Below are 21419 nucleotides of genomic sequence, written 5' to 3'. Positions count from 1 at the left end.
TTATTGGCAAAATCCCATATGTTCTATTTCTTTGTGATTTCAACTTACACATTTAGCCAGGAAAAGTTATAAGCATTATATAACATTATACCAAGTCACATTCTTGTATAAACAGGACAAGAAAACAGATGGGCCATTTCAAAATGAATTTCTCTAATAATACAGTCCAGCACAAATAACACCCCTTTTTTATTACAAAATCATAAGCACGTAATTCTGTAACATAAAAATATCACACTGAAGCACACCATATGACATTTTAGGTGAAATATTGAAATTGCTGTCCATCTCACGTGAGACATTCACGTACCCTACCAACCATACTCAAGCGAGCCTTCCTTCCACCAGTCTCTGTGTATTTCAATACATGTTCAAACTCACTAGCGAGTAACTGTGTGGCGATTTATCTTTTATGTATGTACATTATGTACAACAATCTAAACAGAAAATATTTAACATCTGTTATCTACATAGATAATATTAACTAAGCCTCAGATCATGGATTATAAGAGAAAAATACTTGTTTTAAGTAACATTAAAGAAAAATATCTCAAAACAGTTTGCATACCTTTCATTGATGACTCAGAATCTTAAAAGAGAGCCCAACAATCAATTTATTTAATTATTGTAGAGACAAAAACACCAGGATCCAGAGAAGTTGAATGAACAATGTAAAATTATATAGTTAGTTAGGGAGAAAACCAAGGACACATACTACCATAAGATGCTGAACTCACAGAAAAGTGAGACTACTCTTCTTTTTGATTGGTAGTCATCTAAGGAGATTCAAGAAAGCCATGACAATTCTAGGGAAGAAATGATTTCTCGGGGCACTTTCAGACAACGATGTATCTGTGACCTGCAGTATTTCAAAAAGAATTTTCTATGGCTGGCTATTATTGAATACGTTTAAACCATAGTATTTAATGTAGTCCATGGAATTCTAAACTATCTAGTTTTGAAGTGTTAACATAATATTAACATAATTCCCATGAAGACCTATTACCTGATCAAAAGGTAGACAAAATGCTGATTTCTGGCTACATACTGAAACAATTAAAAGGGTATCTACAGATACTCTGGTATACAATTAGAGCAAATAAGTGCTCCGATAAACTTCTAGTATGATGTAAAGATTAATTCTACTTGTTGACATAATGCCTTGCTAAATAAATTTTCCTCACCATTTCAACAGTTTTCACATATGATTGTTTTTATTCCCATTTTGAATTTTTAGAACCATTGGAGTTGATGAGAAAATGTTTAGTTTTCCAAAACATAATGAACAAGGAATATAGTAAGACTTTAGAATATTTTGAAAGGCAAAAACAATACATAAGAATTTTGAAAGAAAGCTTGGTAAGTCATGGCCACTAACCAGAGCCAAGTCAGCCCTGAAGAGGGCTTTGTCAGCCAGCCCTTCCTCCTCACAGGAGTGTGGGGGGTAGAGAAAGGAGTCCTCCTTAGCAGAAACATAACCTTCTTCTGGTGAGAGCTGCAGGGAGAATGAAACTTAGTGTTGGAGGATGAAATCATGAAAAAGAAAGGAGAGAGGGAGACAGGAGAAAAAGAAGAGAAGAAGAAAATATGGGAAAGTTTTCAAATGATACCATATGACTTCAACATAGAATGACAAGCATAAAATATGATATTTATATTTAACAATTTTGTTAAGATACAATGAGGATACTTATTGCAATACCAATATCATCTGTTAGAGGAGAATCCCTTTCAACTGATTTTTTGATTCTTCTTATATAAGATTATCAAAATTAACAATTTTTTTATAATAATCTCCTGTTCAACTTTTTACCTGGCAAATATTCTGGCTAAATAAGGCAACTTTTATGTATTAAAACATAAAAGAATTGCAAAAGAATCAACTTGTGTCATGCCTTACTAGGACATTACTTTAAGGAACGCAATTTTACTTGACAAGAAATGTTAGTGAACTCTACAATGAAGTCTCTCAATTTAGCATGGCCTTTAAAAAGCAAAAGGCAAAAACCAAAAAACTATATGCATGCCATCTACTTAAATTGCATCCTGAGCTATTATATTATAACGTTGATCATACTAACAGGAAACCTAACATTCCTGTTCCAGCCTCAAATGAAATGTTAGCATACTCAGATAATTGTAATGCCTGTATCATTACCCTGCATCATCAATACATGCAGAAGTATTTTAGAAAAAAACTTTCTCTTCTTTTTTACACAAGCTTATAGTAAACCTCACCTTATATAAAAGATATTTATCACATTAATGCAATGCATATTGAATTTGAAATAGCAAATATTCTCGTAAGACAAATTTATTTTAGAACAAGCTAAGACAAGAAAAAGTCTGTTTCCACATAACTGGCATAGTTCTCCTAAGGGCAGTAAAAAACACGTAGAGTCATGTTCGCCATTTTTCTTTGTCTTAACAAAGACCAGAATCAAATGTATGGTTAATCTTAATACACAGGGTGGAACAAAAGTAGGTTTACAGTCATGGGTATGCAAAACACAAAAGTTTATTCTTACATTATTATTTATTAATTATTGATTACTTTCCATACAGAAGCTGTAAACCAATTTTTCCCCACCCTGTGTATGTAGAGTCCTATAATGACCTATCTTCATTCTTATATTCCCCTTTGTATGGATCTTCTGATTTCTTTAATCCTGATTTGATTTCAGGTTAGTTAGGTGAAACTATTTTCCTTCTTCCCTTCTCTCCCTCTTTCAGTTTTCGTAAATATATTTTCATATGTTACCAATTCTTTGTGGAGTAGAAAGTGAAGAACAAAAAAAATTAATTAACATTTAAAACACTGGGGTCCAGCCTTGGCTGGCGTGGCTCAGTGGACTGAGCATAGGCCTGAGAACCAAAGGGCTGCCAGTTTGATACCTAGTCAGGGCACATGCCTGTGTTGAGGGCTGAGTCCCCAATATGGGGGAGAGTGAGAGGTAACCACACACTGATGTTTCTCTACCTCTCTTTCTCCTTCCCTTCCCCTCTCTCTAAAAGTAAATAAATAAAACCTTAAATAAAATGCAGGGTCCAGCAGAAGTAATGCCTGCTTGAGTGGGGTTGATAGGGTAATAATGTGACTGTAATAATTTATAGTTTTAATTTGAACATTTCACCTAAAATGCCATATGTTATGAGTGTGATCTTGTTATGTTACAGAATTGCATGCTTATGATTTTGCAATAAAAGATTTTTTAGTAAAACAGGGGCTTTATTTGTGCTGGACCCTGTATATTGACAAAGCTTACTGTTTGAACTCATTTGACAAAGACAACAAATTTTTATTAGATGTTTATGCAAATATGTCCATGTGTTTGTGTTTCTTTAAGAGAGGGTATATTTGCCCTTTCACTTTAAACTATATTTTATAAGCTAAAATAATCTCACAAAGACAATGTCTCCAATATTTCACTTCAATTCAGTCATAAGTGCTATGTTGCAATCACTATACCTAATGAACATATTGACATGTAGTCTGTCATTAGCTATTTTCACTGTTGCAGTAATTAATGACATGAGGGCTATAACCCCCAGGGGGAGAGTCACAAGCTGATGAACCCATTTTGGAAAGTTCAATTTCTTGCTTTGCAGTAATTAGATTAAAAAAATGTGTTGAAATCGACAGAATGTAGGACCTAAAGCCACTTTACAGAGAGTCTACTTTATCCCACACTAATTAAAGATTCCTAATCAATTAACGGTTGTTGATGCTATTAATTTCTCTAATATTCCACTTGGTACAGATATTTGATGGCACATTTCTTTGAAAATATTTCATTCTGCATCATCATGACATTATTATCAACTAAAAAAGGTAAAAAATGAAGTACAAAACAATGTTGTAAATTTATTTCTGAACCTCCTGTTTTATTTCATCATTAAAAACAATCAAAATTAAATCTTTACTCTCTTGGAGCCATAACCATGGTGATAAAAAGTACCAAAAAGTCATGATTCAATCATATGAACATATGAAACTAACAGTAAACCATTTTGTTTGCAAATATAAAAAGGAATCAGTAAAATCCAAATTCTTACTGGTAAAGGCTTGGAAACTCCTATTTTCACAATTCCTGACGGTGCACCCTTCAGTGCCTGCACAGCTTCTTCAAGACTGCTGTTTTCCAAGTTAACCTCATTGACAAACATGAGTCGGTCTCCAGGAAGAAGTCGTCCATCCTTTTCAGCAATGCCACCAGGCACCAAAGAACGAATTACGATCACAGTGCTTGCTGGATCAATTGGATCCTGAGAGAAGGGAAAAGAAAAGAAAAGAGAAGGCAGACCTATTTTACACTGAAAATATTTTTACAAGTTGCCCTTGATTCCCCGAGCTATAATGGATGAGTAATTATTTCAGGTGTCTTTAAAAGAAATTTCATTAATACTTCTAATGAATTATCTGGGCTAAGGGTTACCTCTGTTTTAGAGTTTAGGAAGAGTTCACCCTAAACAAGGAACCCTCACTTGTCACCATTCCTGCATCAACCTTTCAAATTACATATAACTTTGAGAGAATTTTAACTTTTGATAAATTGTCATATTTTATAACTATCATCTGAGGCTAGACAGATATCAGATATATGAATTACTAAAAATCAGCATTTGGTAAATAGGATATAACTGTTCTGGAACGTCAGTAGATGTGAGTAAACTGAACATGGCAAGGGACACCTTTTGAAATAAGGAAATATAAAAGGAGGCCATAAAGAATTTGGTGATGCACTGTAACATATACAGCAACCTTAATATCAGCACAAGGCTCCAGAATCAGGACTGCAAACAACAGAACCCCCAGGAGTCATCGGAGACAGCGTCTGGCTCAGTATTAATTAATGAGGAGCAACAGCTGCGTCCATCTGACCATCCAAAGCATCTCCTCAGCTACACACAACAGGACAAGACGTAAGGATGCAGGTCCCATGTGAACAATTTAAGTTTGTTCATAAACTTACTCAAATAATAGAAATGCTAGAATTAATAATATAACTGATTATACATCTATTCTTCACTTCAGACAAAAGCAGTAAGTATGTGATACTTTTTTTCTTATCATTAAAATATGAACCATTAGTGCATAGAATTACAAATAGTTTGGACATACTCCCAAATGTCAAAAAATATTCCTACAATATTCCTAAAATGTACTCTGCATGTTCTTCAAATCCACAAGAAGTGAAATGTAAAAGAACTCAATGAATGCAATGTTAAAAAGAAATCCTTTATGATAACCAATGAATCATATAAATTACTATTTTAAAAGATTTATAAAAACAAGAAAATGTCTTTGACGATTGAAATATTATCTCCTTTTTCTCTACTACTAACAATATATCATTAGTATATATTATCTTCATTGAAATTTTTGTTAAAAGTAGGGTATATTTACCTGATAATCTAAAATGCTAAAACCAAGTCCTCTGCTCCCTTTCTCCAGCTCGATGTGCTGAATGTCAGCCTCCCACATGGCCAAAGGTCCTTGAACCTTCTGTGCATTCTGAACCACATCAGTCATCTCCAGCACAGGATCCTCTGTCTCCGAAGACCCGATGAACTCGCCTAGATCTATATGAGGCTGGTAATAGACAAGACAGCTCTTATTTCAGAGGCACTAGATTAGCAGATACACATAACACTACAAAAAAAAAGGGAGATTCTCAGCCTCTTTCCAGAACAAAATACTCTCAAATAAGAGTAGCAACAGCTTATCAGGAAACCTTTAGGGATGAACGTCATAATTACTGAAAACTGTTAGACTAGAAGTAATACCTAACATGTAACGGGAATTAAAAATGTATGGTTCAAAGACCTTATATACAAATATACAAGGGTTACATCTCAGCACCATGACTGTGAGTGATCTTCACTTTTTTCATTAATGAAATGTAGGCTTTTTATTATATATTCAGATTAGTCTCATATCCACATTCCCAATACCTTTTCTGTTATTTCAATGTCACATAAGTCCAGGCTATCCAATTCTGATTGGGTGGCAGGTGGCACAGTTCGGCGACAGCACACCATGGTTACTTCTATAGGCAATTCCTTTAAAATATTCACCACATCTTGGTGATTTTCCCCAAGCAAAGTTATGCCATTCACCTGTGGCAAATGATAAGTTGTCCAAGAAATAACATTTCATAACATCAACATTCTTTTAAAAACAAGTTTCCATTAAATAAATATAAATTTTACTATTACCATAGTTCTGCTGTGCTCAGAACTACAGTTATATTTGTAATAACACTATCAAAAGCAATTTACATGCAAGTAGAGTCTTACTGGAATCGCACCTTCTAAGGCACTCTTGGATAAATCACTAGCTTCCATCCGCATTTAATCTGCCAGTGTAGCAGTTTGGAAAAGAAGAGTTAATAAAAACTTTCCCAAATGATGAAAAGAAAAAGAAATTATTTTAAAAACTGACATTTTATACTATTATTAAGTGAAAAAAAATCAAAATGGAAAATGGTGCAGAGTGTGCACTAGCACATTTTTTTAAGTGGGGCAAAAGAATACATTGAAACTTTCTTGTTTTTGCATTAAAAGTATCCAGAAGGTTGCTCAGAAACAAACGTAAGAGTAGTTAACTATTGAAGGCTGATGGAACTGAGTGAATTGGACAGGAAAGAGGCTTTTACTGTAAAGCTTTTCATTCTTTGTGATTTTGAAATATGTAAATGTATATTCTAAAAGTTGACAATATGTTTAAAAAAATTAAAGAATTTTTTGTAGTTTTCTGGACCTAAAACAGAAAAATAAACTCAGCGTGAAACTAGGTCTGAAAATCAATGTAAAAATATGGATTTGAATTTTCTGCTTTGGGTGGAATTTTAATTGTAGATCTCTCTAAAGTACCCTTCGGAGGAGACATTTATAATAAGAACTTGCTTATTCACCACATGAAGCCTCCCGCAGCCTTGTAAGAATCTTAGCTGGGGCAGAAGAGGACAATGGTACAGCTCCTTACTTCCAACAGCTCATCTCCACTGAAAAGCTTCCCACTGTGTCCAACAGGACCTTCTGGTAGAACAGACCGGATAAAATGGTGTCCCACTGTTGCTTCCAGACTTATCCCCAACCCGCTGTTCTCACTGAACTTGCTCACATGGGCCACCTGAAAGAAAAATCATCACAATTATAATATTCTTTCATTTTTTAAATTCTCATGTATGCATTTTATGTTACTCAAAACAAGTCAACTTTCTCACAAAAGCTTCAGAAACCTTATTGGAAAGCTGCAAAATTTTGGAGCTTTGTCTTTGGAAGCGTACTAATATCTATCAGTTTCATGAACCAACAGAAACCAAAAGGAAGAGGCAAGAAGCAAAAAACCCAAGGAAATTTGCCATGTCTACAGATAACAGCAGTCTAGAAAATGCACACTTTGCATTTACTATGTGCCAGGGACTGTGCTAACCCCCTTACACAGTTTACCTCATTTACTTCTCGTAGATCCAATTTCTATCCTTGTTTCCCAGATTAGGCAGGTGAGATTCAGAGAGTTACCTTAACCACAGTCAGTGAACAGCTGGAAAAGAGCTGTGAACCTAAGCAGATTGAACCTATAGCCCACAGACCTCGCTTACACTGTTTAGAGGGACAACACTTGTCTTCAAAATCAAATCAAAGCTTAAAACAGGGGAATGACCTTCCTATTTCCTATGATACACACAAAATAATGAAGAATGTTAGGAAATCACCCATTTTCATAAAGACTCCATTCGTTGTAACATTAAGATTGGAAAATTGGAAGTATACTAAAGATGACCTATTTCATCCCTGTATTTTACAGTTAAGGAAACTGGGGATAGAGAGACTGAGAAAAATGCTGCTTAATTACAAAAGATCTCTTTCACATCTTAGTGGTAATGTGTGCAGGGCTATTATCAGAAACTACCTCATCTGACTTTGAAATCAAACGCTGGATGGAACCTTCTCACTCCTAAAAACCCATTGCAGACAACTCTTCCTCTGAGCAGACCCCCAGGTTCCCAAGTAATGTCCATCGACCCTCCTCTCCACTATACCACCGCTCCTATGATTAGGTTTGTGCTGTAAACTACAGACAGCAATTTAAAGTTGGATCCCAGTCTAACTTACCTTTGTTGAGGGCCAATAAATAGTTCAGTTCTTTCATACACCTCAGACGTGCCCTTGACAGACAGGTAACACTGTGAGGGCCACCCAGAGGCAATGTGCATGAAGCCTATGAAAAGTTCCCAGTCTCTAACACTGCTAACAAAGCGGCAGGTCCAAGGGTTCCGTTCATTATTCAACCATCCCAGAAGTGCAGTCTCAGCTATGTGCCAGCCTACCCCGCAGGAGGAGTTCCTCAACTTTCTTTTCATGTTATGTTAACCACACTTAAGATGGACCTTCCTGTATTTTTCCCTGACTTGATTTAAAATGGTAGTAACAGCTGTACTCATTTCTTAATTGTCTGTTAACTGTCTTGAGTGTTTAAAAAAAAAGATCGTTGTCATGAGGATTAAACGAAACATGAAGAACACTGCTTGGCACAAAGCTCAATAAAAGCTAGTTATGAATATTATATGAATCTATTTTCTTTTATCTCTTCTAATCTGAAGTTATTTAAACATTATAAGCAATAAGAGAAATTCTACCTAACCTAGTACTACATTTTTCCTTTTGAAATCCCTGAAATTTGCTGTATACCTAAAGATTGATAATTTGTGTCACCTTTGTTAAATCTTTTTAGGATGCCAACAACAACTGCTATAATGGTTATGCAAACTATATTAATAAACATAAAACACTCAATATGGCATAAGTTATACGAAAAAAAGCACGTAGAAATAAACTTCTCAAGGAAAGTAAATTCATGAGTGTGATAGAGAGTAGGAAAAAGTCTTTACAATTTTATATACAAATCATAATTTATTTTTCTTTAATCTTTAAATAACTGCTATTATTCTTTTATGATTCTTTCTATAAATCCCAAGTTTAAGAATCAGGATAAAAACCTCCCTGTATCTATATAAGGTATACTACAGTCAGAAATATTAAAACATTGATAAATTATGAATTCTAAAACTTCATCCCATTCATTTCAGTTCCTTGGTTACTATCCAACTTTCTTTCTCCAACCTGAATTTTTTAATACCTGAATCAGCACATTCAGCACTCCAAAAACAGTCCGGTGCAACTACTACTTTTCAAAGACTCTCTTTGATTATGGTTTTTATTGCTCTCATGAACTTCCTGCTAAATACAGTTATAAGTAAGGAAGTTAGGGAGGGTAAAGTAACCTACCACAATTTCATAATTAATTCCCATAATCCTTTGCCACTTTGCCAGCAGGGCAGCTTCCTGTTGTTGTGTGTCTTCTACTTCTTCTATCTCAGCTAACAGTAATGGATAACCTAAAATCGTCAAAACAAGTAAGTTAGTGACAAACTACAACAATTATCCTCATTTTAACACTCTTTTTAAAAAACTTTAACATTCTATACCAGGGATCAGAACTTGTCTATTATACAAAGTCTAACTCATCGTCCAATATATGAGTTACTCTGTTTCTCTACATATTTTAATAATTTAATTTAGAACCCTATCATCCTTATGTTCCAACACTATTCTCTTTTAAGAGGCTATTTTTAAGCCTTTACTATATTTCCGTTGAAGTATTTATTTACAATCTAACATTTACTTAAAAAAATGAGGGCCCCGGATGACTCCAGGTTTCACTGGGTGGTCCTTTGGTGACACTAGTAAAATACATGCTACCTTTCATGTTGGTTTACCTATTTCACTTTTATTTGGTTCTACAGAGTAAAGAAGGATCATGCTGCACCTTAGCAAAAAGAGGCAAGTAAAAGAAACGAACAAATAAGATATGCAACTCCATGTACAATGAGCAAATAAAATAAGGAAAAATAAAAAACTGAGAATGCACATTAAAATAAAAGCCCATAATTGGTTTGCACTAATTGGCAAAAGGAAAATAAAAAAATTTTTGAAAGAAAATCACTAAACAAAATTAACTTAAAATATTTAGCTAAAGTAAGAAACTGGTTGAAAAGAATTTGCAAGTCATATTCAAAGAGTTCCATATTGCATCATATTTATTATTCATAAAGCCTATCTACTTTTTTTACCCTCACTTGAGGACATTTGTTTTTAAAGATTTTATTTAGTTTTAGAGAGAGGGGAATGAGGGAGAAAGAAAAGGAGAGAAACACTGATGTATGAGAGAAACATAAATCAGTTGCCTCCTGCACACGGACTTGGCCTGCAACATAGGCATGTGCCCTGATGGGTAATTGAACCTGAAACCTTTTGGTTTGTGGTATGATGTACAACACACTGAACCACACCCGTCAGGTTATAAAAGTTGTCTTTTAAAAAATCTCCACAAAGCATACTCTAAATTAATATTTTAATATCCCTTTTAACATTCAAATTTCAAATTTAAAGAGTGTTCTAAAATTCAGATTTTTTAATTAACTGCCTCCTCTACAACGGAATAATGAGCTTTCACTCCAGGCCCATTTTGCAAATTTGTTATGCCTTAATTTAATAAAGTGATCTGGTTTCTCCTTGAGAAATTGAAAACAGTAAAATATATATGTATATACATTTTAATTTAGAAAGTAGTCCACCCAAATGAGTATTTTCTTTTTAAAAGTAAATTCAGTCCAGAGAAGGATAACTATGACACAGGGATAACAAAGGTTATGTAGACCCTTTCAACCTGATAAGGGTTAGAAAGAGGAGAGTCAGCTTAGAGTCCTATCCCCTCCCAAACCCCTTTTCTCTGATTCTGCTGTCCTTACAAAGGTGGGAAGTAATTCAAGCAGGGTGGGATTCTGAATGCAAAAAGTGGGGAACCTTATGCTACTGATAAAAAAATCTGAAATGTGTCTCCATACAATCACAACCTACAGTTAACAACTCTCCAATCTCCCCCTCTCCCAAATGCCCCAAGACAAGATTTAGGCATGTTTAAAAAAATCCTAAAGTGCAGTCTTCTGATTTTACTGAGGGGTCAAATGACTCCTTGAATCTTGAGAAAGAAGAACAAAGCAGGAGGGATCACCATACCTGACACCAAACTATATTACTAGGCCACTGTAATCAAAATAGTCTGGTACTGGCATAAGAACAGACACATAGATCATTGGAACAAAACAGAGAGGTGAAACATAAAGCCAAGCCTCTATAGTCAATTAGTATGTGATGACAAAGGGGACAGAAGCAGTAAATGAAGTAAAAATAGCCTCTTCAACAAATGGTGATGGGATATCAGGACACCTACAAACAAAAAATGAAGCTCAACCACCAATTTACACAATACACAAAAATAAACTCAAGATGGATAAAAGACTTCAATATAAGTCATGATACCATAAAAGTCCTATAGAACATAGGCAGGAAAATCTCAGATATTCCATGCAGCAATATTTTCACTGATATGTCCCCTAGAGCAAGGGACATAAAGGAAAGAATAAACAAATGGGGTCTCATCAAAATAAAAAGCTTCTCCATGGCTATAGAACATATCAACAAAATAAAAAGTGAACCAACTGCATGGGAAAAGATATTTGCCAATGATATCTCAGAAAAGGGTTGATCTCCGAAATATATAAAGAACTCACACGACTCTACTCCAGGAAGATAAAAAATCCAATTAAAAAATAGGCAAAGGACCTGAACAGACACTTCTCCTAGGAGGACATACAGAGGGCCCAGAGACATATGAAAGGATGCTCAGTATCATTAGCCAACAGAGAGATAAAAATTAAAACCACAATGAAATACCACCTCACACCACTCAGAATGGCCATCATAACCAAATCAACAAGCATTAAGTGCTGACGAGGATGTGGAGAAAAGAGAACCCTAGTACATTGTTGATGGGAATGCAGACTGGTGCAGCCACTGTGGAAAGCAGTATGGAATTTTCTCAAAAAACTAAAAATGGAACTGCCTTTTGACCTGGCAATACCCCTGCTGAGACCACACCCTAAGAATCCTGAAACACCAATTCAAAACAACCTATGCACCCCAATGTTCATAGCAGCACAATTTACAATAGCCAAGTGATAAAAGCAACCTAGGTATCCATTAATAAATAAGTGGATCAAAAAACTATGGTACATTTACACAGTGGAATACTACGCAGCAGAAAGAAAGAAGGAGCTCCTACCCTTTGCAACAGCATGGATGGAACTGGACAGCATTTTGCTAAATGAAATAAGCAGGGTGGTGAAACACAAATACCATATGGTCTCACCTATAAGTGGAACCTAATCAACAAAATAAGCAAACAAGCAAAATATAACCAGAGACATCAAAATAAAGAACTGACAGTAACCAGAGGGGAAGGGGGATGACAGGGGAAAGAAGGGAAAAGGTCATCAAGGAACAGGTATAAAGGACCCATGAACAAAGCCAAAGGTGAGGATGATTAAGGGTGGGAGGTGTGGGTGGGTGGGGCAGGGGAAAGTGGTAGTGGGAAAATGGAGACAACTGTACTTGAACAACAATAAAGTTTTACTAAATTTTTTTTTAAAAAGTAATTTGGGAGCCTTGATTCTGAGTCTAAAGCCTCTCCTGTCTAATCCTTCTACATATGCATATGCATATTCTCTAAAGAAAAGTAGATGGTCTGAGTCTCCACAACAATCTCCCATCCCCAACCCCACCCCCACTTACTATCTTAGGCTTTGTGCTTTGAATACTGTTACCCTTTCCCCCCACTCCTGATAATTCATGTCAGCCTAAATAATTTCCTCACCTAACAGTGTAATAATGGTAGAATGTTATCAACATGTGTGAATCTTACACATTTCACTGCCAGGATATATTCGCAAATACAAATACTGCTTTAAAATAAAAATTTCAAGTAAAAAGCAAAGAATTTAATAATGAAGTAGTAGATATTTTAAAGAACTACAATGTTTCAATAAAACTGTTTCATGAATTGACTTCCAGCCAAGATGGAGGCATAGCTAGGTATGCTTTACTTTCTCGCACAAGAAAAAGAAGGACAACAACAAATTTAAAAACAATAAATAACCAGAACTGCCAGAAAATCAAACTGTCTGGAAGTCCAACAACCTGGGAGTTAAAGAAGAAATATTCACCCAGACTGGTAGGAGGGGCGGAGATGGGCAGCCGGGGCAGAGAGGACACGCCATACGGTAGACCTGGCTGGGCAAGTGGCAGCTGGCAGACTGGGTACTCCCACATTCACATGCAGATAAGCCAGGAGGCACCACTGGGAAGTGAGACATACCAGGCAATCCAGGATTCCAGTGTGGGAAAATAAAGCCTCAAAAACCTCTGGCTGTAAGAATCTATGGGGGCTGTGGCAATGGGAGAAACTCCCAATCTCACAGGAGAGTCCACTGGAGAGACCTACGGGGTCCTACAATGTATACAAGTCCACCCAACCAGCAATCAGCACCAGAAGGGCCTAATTTGCTTGTGGGTAGTGGGGACAGTGACTCAAAGCAGGGCAAGACCTGAGCACTGTTCCCTCTCTGATCCCTCCCTCACATACAGTGCTACAATGCAACAAAGTGGGTTGCCCCACACTGGTGAATACCTAAGAGTCTGCCCCTTATGATGTAATAGGTGCACTGAGACAAAGAAATATGGCCCAAACGAAAGAACAGATCAAATCTCCAGAGAAAAATACAATTAAGTGATGAAGAGAGCCAACCTATCAAATGCACAGTTCAAAACACTGGTAATCAGGATGCTCACAGAAATGGTTGAGTATGGTTGCAAAAATAGAGGAAGAAGTGAAGGCTATATAAAGTGAAATAAAGAAAAATATACAGGGAATCAACAGTGAAAGGAAGGAAACAAGGACTTAAATCAAGAATTTGGAACAGAAGGAAGAAATAAACATTCAACCAGAACACAATGAAGAAACAAGAATTTTAAAAAATGAGGAGAGGCTTAGGAACCTCTGGGACAACTTTAAATGTTCCAGCATCTGAATCATAGCGGTGCCAGAAGGAGAAGAACAACAATAAGAAATTGAAAACTTATTTCAAAAAATAATGGAGAACTTCCCCAATTTGGCAAAGGAAACAGACTTCCAGGAAGTCCCAAAGAAATTGGACCCAAGGAGGAATATACCAAATTACATCATAATTAAATTACGTAAGATTAAAGATAAGGAGAGAATCGTAAAAGTAGCAAGACAAAAGGAAACAGTTATCTGTAAAGGAGTTCCCATAAGACTATCAGCTGATTTCTTAAAAGAAACCTTCCTGGCAAGAAGGGACTGGCAAGAAGTATTCAAAGTGATGAAAAGCAAGGACCTATATCCAAGATTACTCTAACCAGCAAAGCTATCATTTAGAATGGAAGGGCAGATAAAGTGCTTCCCAGATAAGATAAAGTTAAAGGAGTTCCTGTCACCAAGCCCTTGTTATATGAAATGTTAAAGGGACTTATCTAAGAAAAAGAAGACCAAAGGTATTAACAGTAAAATGACAATAAACATACAACTATTAACAACTGAACCTAAAAAAGAAAAACAAAAAACAAACTCAGAAAACAACCAGAACAAGAACAGATTCACAGAAATGGAGATCACCTAGAGGGTTATCAGTGAGGAAGCAGAGGGGGGAGAATGGGTGAAAAGGTTCAGGGAGTAAGAAGTGTAATTGGTAGGTACAAAATAGACAGGGGGGAGTTAAGAGTAGTACAGGAAATGGAGAAGTCAAAGAATTTACATGTATGACCCATGGACATGAACTAAGGGGGGGAATGCTCGTGGGAGAGAAGGTGCAAGGCAGAGGGGCATAAAGGGAAGAAAACAATGGGACAATTTTAGTAGCATAATCAATAAGATATATTTAAAAATAATAAAAAAATAAAGTGATTATCCATAGAAAAAAATAAAATTGTTTCATGATGGGCAGGATTCAAATGAAGGGAGATCAGTCTTGGATTTTGTTCAGTGGATTTAAGTTACCAACATACCTAAAGCAACCTGACAGGTAAGGAAAGCACACAGCACCCAGTCTAAAAAGATCACAGCGTTCTTATATAATTACATATTAAAGCAATGCTGCTCCAAAAAGTATTTAAACAGCTTGATTAACTCCAGGTTTATAGTGAAAGAAATCTCAGAAAGTTTTCTCTCTAAAATTCCTTTCCAAACCAACCTTGCAATATTAACATTTAGAGCTTTTAAAATACTGAGAAGGAAAACCCTCCCAAAATTGGAGTTTCATTCATATTAGCCTATGGTTTAAAGATTCCCTTGTGTTTATTTTAGAAATGCTATATAATTTTCTATTCGCTTCGTTCAGTAAGTACACACATGGTGGCCATACAAACCTGAGGGGATTGAACTCAGGTTTCTGACTGATCTCTAAAGGGTCTTGGTCAAAAAATGTAGAAGAGACTGACCCAGCAACAAAGTATGCCAGCTTTACCTGAACTATTTTAATCTGCTAGAGCGATTAATCAGATCTATAAGTAAGGGTGTACAGGCACATCTTTTTTTGATTTTTTTTTGTAATTTACAATAGGTCCATAGAGGCTTAATCACATTTTTAAAAATCATTTCTGTATAAAAGTATATAAAGAACAAAATAACCTGGCTCCAGTTGTTTACCTGCTTTTTCAATTGGTAATATGCTGGTATTTCTCCTCAAACATAAAGAATGTTCATCTTTTTCATAATTTTCTTAAATAAAAGAATATTTTAGTAGTTATATTTATAATATAATCATTCGTCTGAATTTTTCAAACCCTACTGTATATATTTGAACCCCTATATGAGAAATTGTTTTTCACAGGTACTCTTTAATAACCACATATTCTTAAAGGAAAATTCTCCTGTTAATGGGACAAAGAAGTAATGAATTTCTCCTGTGATCTGCCTCCTGGTACTCTAGTACTGTAATAAGTAGTTCATGGCATCAATACCTGGATGGTTAACAGTGTGAGAAATGACGCAGCACCTTCAAACCAACAGCCTGACCTCTACCAATAAACCCTTACCCCAGTGAGCTCCATGGGGGTTTCAGTAATTTCCAGAGATACTCATTTATAAGCAGACTATGAAAGACATTACTAAGTGGGAAATTAAAGTTGATTTCTTCGAGGAAAGGCTGAGGAGTTAGGCACACCACAGGGCTCACACACAGATAGTTTCCCCCTAATGAGAAAACGTGATGATGGCAGGCAAAGGTCTGTCAGGGGTAGAAAGGTAAATCCCTACGCATGTTTCCAATGCAGAAATGGTGCCGGAATAAATAGGATAAGAAGTAATCTGCTTTATTCAGAAGCCCATTCTATACCTAATTGACATATCGTTGTCCCAGTTAATCCTGACTGCATTAAATTTCCTTTTTACTGGGTTCACACTACATAGTGAGAGCTAAAAAACAGTTTTTAAAATAATTAAGGAATTAGAAAAGAATTGAAATGATGGAAGGGCATAACTGGCAACCAGATGAACTTGGAATTACCTTTGCTTATGCTGGCATTAACAGGACACAAAACAGCATCTTTGGTGCCATCCTCCCTGGACTCGAGCTCAGCTTCCTGCTTTGCTCCCCTCCTCATTAGTGTCAGGTGCACAGTTTGTCCTGTGTGTCGCAACACCTCCACTGCTTGTTGATTGGTAAAACCCTGAAGGTTTGTGCCATCCACCTGGTAAACACAAGGCAAGTTAAAGAATAAATGGATATTACCATTTATTATCATTTCACAAAGTATGTCTTTAGTGCTTGTTAATGTAAACAGAACGTGGAGTGAGTATCCCTCTAACTGGGGGATAGGCTAATACCTGTTTAGAGACCAGTACTAGCTCTCATTCACTAGAATCACTCAGGAGGGTTTTGTTTATTTTGTTTAATGCAGATTACTGGGCCTCACTTCTAGAAATTATAAGCCAACAGTTCTAGGGGGGCCCAGTTTTCTTATACCTCTTAAAATATTTTTACATTCCTCAGGTGATGCTGATGCACAGTCAATTCTGGAAATCAGTATTATGCAGGACATAAAACTACAGGAGACAATGGCAAAAGTGGTCAATGGAAGTGCTAATTATTTTCTAAAATCATTTATATATGCTTCAAAAAAGAATGCCAGCAAAACTGCATTCCTTTTCATTTCTTTGCCTCTTCAAAAAAAATGTATGTGGGTTTCCCTTTTTCTAGTTCACAAATAACAAAACATTTAAAGATGCCTCTGTGAGCTTTCCAAACAGAAGATATAATCATATAACCCCACTTGCTTTTCACAAACATGCCTAGGGCAACGATCCAAATCTCTCTCTGAATGGCTTAGAATGGCCTGGATCACTATCCTCACCTCCCATCACCCTGAATGATGTGCTTATTACTCTGCCCAGCAGTCCCAAAGGGCTTATTTCCATTCCTCCAACCTCATGGCTCTCTTCAGCCATGAGATCTCTGCAAGTCCTGCTACCTCACTGCAGACTCTCTGCCCAACCAAAGTGTCTTTCCACAGATGACTGGAGAAAGATGTGGTATATATATGCAATGGAATACTACTCAGCCATAAGAAAAGATGAAATACTACCATTTGTGACAACATGGATAGATCTTGAGAATGTCACGCTAAGTAAAGTAAGGTGGACATAAAAAGTTAAGAACCACATGATTTCACTCATATGTGGATTATAAAACTGACAGCAACAAATGAACAAACAAGAAAAAAACCAAAAACTCACAGATGCAGATTACAACATGTTGGTTACCACAGGGTAGGGGGTGAGATAGTAGTCAAAGAGTAAAGGGATCACACACACAGCAACAGAAGATGATTTGGCTTGGGATGGTGAACACACAATACAACATACAGATGATGTATCATAGAATTCTGCACTTGAAACTTATAGAACTTATTAACCAATGTCACCCCAGTGAATTTAATTAAACAATAAAATAAATAGTGGCACACAAAATTCAGTGCTAAGTAATAAAATAAGTTTAATTCTAACTTGAATAGTATTACTGCAAAACAAACATTTCAAGCCTTAGTTCATAAAAGACAGAAAGATGAATGTCACACAGTTGTTGGTAACAGTAAACAACTGTAAACAACTGTTCATTTATAAGGATTGTCTAAATATACCATGATAGATCTACATGTGCTAATATGATTATAGCTCCCAGGTATAGTTCTAAGTAAAACAAAATATTTTTAAAAATGTATGAAGAAAGATAATATGGCCCTACTTAAATACAGATACGTGATACTTTCCGGAATTTTAAAACATAAACTATTAATAATGGTTTTTATGAGAAGGTTTATTTTTAAACTATGTTCAAATTTCATATTCTTTAAACCTCAAGGACAAAAGTTAATCCAAGCTAAATAAACATGTTATTTACTTTCAGGGTAGTGAAGGAGAAAAACACTTGCAAAAATCTATCTTGAGTTTCCATAAAAATTTCTAACATGCATAGAACTTAGGCTGGAAGTTTTTAACTACAAAAGATCTTTATTACTCAACTTTCAAAGTGAGTTTCATTAAGAAAAATCAAATGCATATGATTTTGTTTACTTAATAGCAATAAAATACAAATACGTAAAGAAAAAAGTACATTTTTCCTTTATTTTGAAAGCTTGATGACCTAAATTTAAAAATATATTTCTTACCCAAGTTTCAGAGATGGCGGTAGCACAGAACAAATTGCTATAATCATAGCAATTTGCTATGGAATAATCATAGACTTTTAAATCCAGACTTCAGTTCGAGTTCCTCAGTATCTTCATCTGTAATATGGGAATAATGATACTTCCCGAAATTACAGTACATGGTACTTTGTACTGGGAAGATACTCATCAGCTTGCATTATTATTAAAAGGGTGAAGAAGTGATTAATAAGCCTGAAAATCCCAAGCCTTCATGGGAGCAGCATTTCTTCAATATAGTAAGTCCCATCCTACATATAAGACAAGGTCACCGAAGTCTAAACCAAAGCCCAGGCCAGTGCTGCTCCCTCATTACTGAAGGAAGAGAGTTAAGACATGGCTTCAGATCCAATGGTGCCATAGACAAGACTGCAGTGGAAATAGGTGCCATGGCAACAAGAGATATAAAATTAACAGGAACAATTACAGGGTGAAATACTAGTTGGAGAAATTAAAAAAATCATAGCTCCTTAGCATCCTCAACTGGCTATCTAAGCCCTCCTCAAACACAGCCTATACCTGTATGTATAAAAATTCACAGAATATCAAAGGCAACATTTGGCACCTTTCCATATTTACATACTTATTTAATAATATTTTAATCAATCATAACCCCTACTGCTTTTAGCCAGGATTATGTACATTAATCTAAAAAGAATGAGTATATATGGTTATATCTAATGACAAGTTTGGTCAACTTGAGATTCCTTTTATAAAGTAATGCTTACATACTATATATAAGTGGGGCAAAATGTATTCATTCACTCTATTCCCCTTCTCTGTAAGGTCTATAGTGAAACCCCAGGAGTCCACAGAGCAAAATTTGTGAAACAGTAATCCTATAACACAGAAGTTTTAATGCCATAAAAACACTTTCTCAAAATAAATAGTAAGAAATGATTTCTTAATCTTCCCACCATCACAACTATAAAATGAAAATATAGTATAGCTCCAAATAGCTGTTACCAAAAAAAAAGATAGAAAACAAAACAAAATACTATAGTTGTGAAAACACAACCATTGTGAAAAACTTTACTATCAGTATCTCAAAAGTCCACAAGATGGTGATATTTTGCACTAAATTAATGCATAATCAAAAGCATTTCATGACGTTTCCTAAGAGTTTCAGGTGCTTCTAAGAATGTTGCTAAAAATCAGAAATCAGAACATTAATGATGGTAAAGAGAAGAAATTTTATTGAAAGCAAGAAAACTTTTCATAAGAAAGGTGCTTCCATTTTTCGGTCAACAATTTCCTTTATCACTGCCTTTGCCTGAGCAAAATCATATTTGATGATCCACTTACATAAGAATGAAAATAACGACATGGTATAGAGAAGCATTGTGATTCTCTTTTCAAATGTGTGATCATCAGGCCCTTAATAAATATCTGCTTAATTAATTAAATTGCATTTATGTGCAAAGTATTATGCAAAATACTTAAAATAAATTACTCATTTGTTTTACTAAATACTATACAAGGGTCATTTCCTAATCCCAGTTTTGTAGGTGAAAGGAGTTTGCAAAACAAACATAAAGTTGTAAGAGGATTCAGGGACTCCACTCCTAAGTATATACTCAAGAAATGAAAACATACATCTACACAAAAATGGTACATGATAGTTCATAGAGGTGTAGAAAGGTGGAAACAACCCAAATATCCATGAACTGATGAATGGATAAATGAAATGTGCTATATCCATACAATTGAATAGCACTCAGGTATAAAAAGAAATGAAGAATTTCTTCTTATATGCTACAACACAGATGAACCTTGAAAACATTATGCTAAGCAAAAGAAGCCAATAACATAAGATCACTTATTGTATGATTCCATTTATATGAAATGTCCAGAATAGGCAAATTTATACATAAAGTAGATAGTTGTCTAGGGTTGAGAGGATGGGGGAATTAGGGAGTAACTGCTAATGTGTATAAGGTTTCTTTTTAGGGTAATAAAAATGTTCTAAAATTGATTGTGATAATACACACTGAATAAACAAAACTACTGAATTATACATTTTAAATGGGTAAATTTTTATGTGAATTAAATCTCAATAAAGTAAATTTATAAAAACTTTTCTAATGGATTACAATATACAGCTTAGTGGGAAAAACAGAAGCTATGTTTCCAATTTTTAATTCAGTATCAGATATGGATTTAGAGTCTGTATCTATTCACTCTCTCTCCCTCCCTGTCCTCCAAAATAAAATACTTAAAGAAGTTAATTTTCATTGTATGTTAAAATGGAGATACCACGAGGAAAATTCATTCCCAGGAGACAGCCAGTTTAGGTGACAAGCACACCTTGAACTTTATAGTAGATTTCAAGAGGTGAACGGGTATAGTTAAGAGCTTTATGGAATTAAGTTCAAGAACTCAGGGAGCTGCAATGTAGAAGCAAACGGCAGAGATAAAGGAAACCTCTACTTTTTCTGTTAAATATAACAAAAAGAAAACATGTAACATACAGTTTACCATCTTAACTATTTTGAAGTGTACAATTCAGAAGTGTTAACTATTTTCACAGTCATACCACAGGTCTTCAGATGTTTTTCTCTTGCAAGGTGAAACTCTACACCCATTAACAAGAGCTCCCTATTTTCCCTCCACCCAGCCCCTCACAAAACCATTTTACTTTGTGCTTCTAAGTTTGACTACTCTAGGCACTTCATATATGTGGAATCATACAGACTTGTCCTTTTTTGTGACTGTATTATTTCACTTAGCATAAT

At 35.4% G+C, this 21419-nt stretch overlaps 1 protein-coding gene across 5 annotated transcripts in view; it reads right to left on the bottom strand.

Moving 5' to 3' along the window:
• Window positions 1–21419, bottom strand: part of MPDZ (multiple PDZ domain crumbs cell polarity complex component) — a 162494-nt gene that overhangs the window by 73375 nt on the left and 67700 nt on the right. For 3 of the 5 annotated variants that reach the window (XM_036021592.1, XM_036021593.1, XM_036021595.1), the window contains exons 11-18: window positions 16488–16671; window positions 15629–15700; window positions 9295–9404; window positions 6989–7135; window positions 5956–6120; window positions 5408–5593; window positions 4057–4266; window positions 1379–1495 (exon numbers count right to left, since the gene is read on the bottom strand). In XM_036021592.1, coding sequence (XP_035877485.1) covers window positions 1379–1495; window positions 4057–4266; window positions 5408–5593; window positions 5956–6120; window positions 6989–7135; window positions 9295–9404; window positions 15629–15700; window positions 16488–16671 — 1191 coding nt within the window. The remainder of the gene's footprint in view (window positions 1–1378; window positions 1496–4056; window positions 4267–5407; window positions 5594–5955; window positions 6121–6988; window positions 7136–9294; window positions 9405–15628; window positions 15701–16487; window positions 16672–21419) is intronic. The other 2 variants (XM_036021594.1, XM_028509049.2) reach the window with 2 other exon arrangements.

The sequence above is a fragment of the Phyllostomus discolor genome, chromosome 3 (genome assembly GCF_004126475.2).
Source record: "Phyllostomus discolor isolate MPI-MPIP mPhyDis1 chromosome 3, mPhyDis1.pri.v3, whole genome shotgun sequence".
Lineage (NCBI taxonomy): Eukaryota > Metazoa > Chordata > Mammalia > Chiroptera > Phyllostomidae > Phyllostomus > Phyllostomus discolor.
The sequence above is the reverse complement of the archived record's forward strand: the minus strand, read 5'-3'. Positions and strand labels throughout refer to the sequence as shown.